Raw genomic sequence first — 3503 nt, 5'->3', positions numbered from 1 at the left:
AGGCTGGAGTGCAGTGGCGCCATCTCGGCTCATTGCAAGCTCCGCCTCCCGCCTCCCGGGTTCACGCCATTCTCCTGCCTCCGCCTCCCGAGTAGCTGGGACTACAGGCTCCCCGCCACCTCGCCTGGCTAGTTTTTTGTATTTTTAGTAGAGACGGGGTTTCACCATATTAGCCAGATGGTCTCGATCTTCCGACCTTACGATCCGCCCGCCTCGGCCTCCCAAAATGCCGGGATTACAGGCGTGAGCCAACGTGCCGGGTCACGCCTATAATCTTAACACTTTGCGAGGCCAAGATAAGGTGGGCTCCCCGGGGATGTGAAGAAATCCCAGAGTCATGGGAATGGCTTTGTGCTCCCACAAGCTGTGGAACTGACCAGGTAAAGCAATTTTATGCAGTTCTTAAAGGGCAAGGAGGCCGCCATATTTGACTGAGATATAAAAGTGACGGTAAAGAAAAACTGAAGTATGTGGGGTCCCTGTAAATTTTGCATAAACTCAGTTCTTAAGAATTGAGAAGTAGCAGGAATGATGCGGGAGGGGCCGTTTCCTCCTTGTGATGCATTGAAGGCCGCAAAATGGGAACTCACACGAACACGCGTTCACTCTCTTGGGGAATGTATGCACGCAGTCTCTCTCGCTCACACACACACACACACTCACACACACAGACACGGTGGTGGGGGTGATAGTGTCAGGTCCAAGTCCCTCTCCTCATTTAGCTTTTCTGATACTTGAACCGTATCTTATCTATGGATACATCACTGGTTCAGTCTCTGAAGCGGGGACTGCTATGGTGACTTGGCCTTCCTCCGGACATTCCTTGTTAATACAAGTGAACAGTGAGACGATTACGTTGATTTCACTCTCAACTCAGTGAAACAAATAAACACCCGGAAGCTGGTTAGAATTGTAGAACCTCCGCCTCCACCCCAGTCCTAATGAGTCAGACTCTGCATTTTAACAGGATCCCAGGTGAGTTTGAGAAGCACGGGTCTACTTTCAATGAGAGCTCTGCTGAGGGTTAGAGACTTCGAAGCATATGAATCTCACTCAGACTCTGCACTTCATAAAAGGAGGCATAGCTGGATAAAAATAAAGCAAGTTGGAGTTTTTCTCCTGTCGATGGATGTTTGGTGCATTCATTATCTCTCAAGAACAGAATCAGAAGGTCTAATTAGATGAAATACATATTTCCCCCTCTTCTGTGTGTTACTGTGTGAAAGATAAGGAAAGCACACAGCAGGATAATGAGTCTCCTTTCATAAACTCTCCATCTTCATCTGGCCTCTGTTGTTTCAGAAATCATGTAGTATTGAAAGCATTTCTGGATCATTCTATATATTCTATTATAAGCCCAATTTTGAGCAAGAGGGTGAGTTAGGGAAGGGCAACAACATCATGAAAGCTTCTAGATTGTTCTCGTACATTATGCTTGACGACAAATAAGATAGTCATCGTCTCCATCTAATTGAAAAGGAGAAAAGAGGGAAAGTGTGTCCCAGGTAGCAGGGCAGCACAAAGGCGAGAAACGGCACAATAAGAACAGTAACAGCTAATTCTAACTCTTTTTGAATGTTTATTCTGGTCTGGGGCTTGTTTTGAGCATCTCCTCTGAATAAACTTGCTAACTAGTATCTGTATTCCTGGGGTCTAGACTAAGCCAAGCAACGTAAGAGATAGGACTGGAGAGAGAGGGGCCATCAAGAGGCAAGTTCCAGACGTTGACTTCCTTATAATCAGTGCACAAACAATGATCTCCGGGGTAAACCTACCTGAGACTTTGTCCCATAGGGAACTGCAGACTTTTTTCCTGAAAGAGAGTGGATCATTCTTGCTCTCATGGGAATACCCTGGGCTACAATCTGAAATGAAACCAGAAATACTGAGTTCAATGACAGTAACATGGCATTATGCGAGAAAGATAGAAGTTGATTTTTAAATGTAATTTCAAGTATTCTCCAAGACATTTTAAAAATTGTGAAAGACCATAGAAGCCCAGCGTGGTAGAAACTCCTTCAATGAAAATGGTGATCATGAAGCTTTTAGTTTTTTTTTAATCTTAGATCTTAGAACTGGCTTAGAATTTATCTGATCTAAATCAAATATCACAGATTGAGGAAAGTGATTTGTTGTTACAGAGGTTAAGTGATTTTCTCATCATGACAAAAAGGGATATTATAAGGAGTAAAACCCAGGGCTCCTAACATTCAATGCAAAGTGTTTTCTTACACATGGCTGCTGCTACCTGGGAGAAAATAATAGGAATGCAAATAGCACTCACATTTACTTGTACTATCAGCTCAAAGACACATTGTCACTGAAGTAGTATCAAGAAAAATACATATATCACGTCTGTTTATATTACCAAGTTACACGTAGACAGTGAAAAGGTCTACAACATTAAGCTCATATGATGAAAATCTGCTATAGGCCCACCATTCTTTATTCAAACCCATGGGGCTTCATGGTTTCGGAATTCAGAATTTTTCAATTTTAGAAAGTAGTGTAGTACCCATATGCTGGATATCACATAAACCATCCCATAATCAAACACAAAATTTCTGTAGCAAAACATATTTATGCTAAATGAGATTTTTAAAAGACTACAAAGAGTCTCATGTCAGGTCAGGTTTTGCTACTCAATGAGTGATGAGCAGCTTTCTATTTTCAGAGTTTTTTGGAGTGTAAAATTGTAGATAAGAGATTATGGGCCTGTGCAATTGGGAAAAAAAGGAATTTGGCTCCTCTTATCCTGGATGCCATCTTGACTCTCACTTTCTACAGGCAGTGATGCACCATCCTGTTGAGAACCCAGTATCGGAAGCAATCGTCCGGTTGCAGGGGCCCCCTCGGGTGCCTCGAGTGTCCAATGTTCACCCTCTTGCCAAATTTCAAATATTAAAAGCTTTAGTAGAATGAGTTTTCATGCAGAGATTCTTGGTATTAAATGGTACTTTTTAAGCCAGGATGAAATCAAATCCACGCAATTGTTGAAAAATACCAGGTATTATCTTCTATAAGAAAGATACATTAAGTACCTGATCTTCCAGGCCAACAGCTTTCAAGGCTTGTCGTCCTCTATGAGAAAGGGCTAAGTTAATACTTCTTCCACGTGTGAAGTCAGCCACTCGAGGATCTGAGACATTGGAAGCAGACTCCATGTTACACACTCTTTATATCCTAGTCCAGGATAAGCAAAATTACCGCACCTGAACAATTGGTTCATTCAGAACCAAATTAAAGACCTTCTTAATTCTTCTAAAGAAAATGCTAATAGCAGTAAATTTATATTAAATTAAATTTAGATAGTTGGTGTTTTTTTTAAAAAAACTAGTTTTTCTAAAAAAATTGTTTTATTAAAGAAACTTTTTAAGTTCAGAAAATCTAAAGAAAAATAAATCAAAAAATTAGAACCACATCCTGCAATTAATTCTTTCTCTCCCTTCCTTCCTTCCCTCCTTCCATTCTTTCTCTTTTTTCTTTCTTTCTCTTTCTTTTTT

At 41.1% G+C, this 3503-nt stretch overlaps 1 protein-coding gene across 1 annotated transcript in view; it reads right to left on the bottom strand.

Moving 5' to 3' along the window:
* Positions 1-3503, bottom strand: part of KMO (kynurenine 3-monooxygenase (kynurenine 3-hydroxylase)) — a 48961-nt gene that overhangs the window by 27663 nt on the left and 17795 nt on the right. Inside the window, exons 3-4 of the mRNA XM_011955688.1 lie at positions 3042-3139; positions 1776-1865 (exon numbers count right to left, since the gene is read on the bottom strand). Coding sequence (XP_011811078.1) covers positions 1776-1865; positions 3042-3139 — 188 coding nt within the window. The remainder of the gene's footprint in view (positions 1-1775; positions 1866-3041; positions 3140-3503) is intronic.

The sequence above is a fragment of the Colobus angolensis genome, unplaced genomic scaffold, assembly GCF_000951035.1.
Source record: "Colobus angolensis palliatus isolate OR3802 unplaced genomic scaffold, Cang.pa_1.0 Scaffold40, whole genome shotgun sequence".
In the NCBI taxonomy this organism is placed as follows: domain Eukaryota; kingdom Metazoa; phylum Chordata; class Mammalia; order Primates; family Cercopithecidae; genus Colobus; species Colobus angolensis.
Note: the sequence above shows the minus strand (reverse complement) of the source record. Positions and strands in the feature narration are given on the sequence as shown.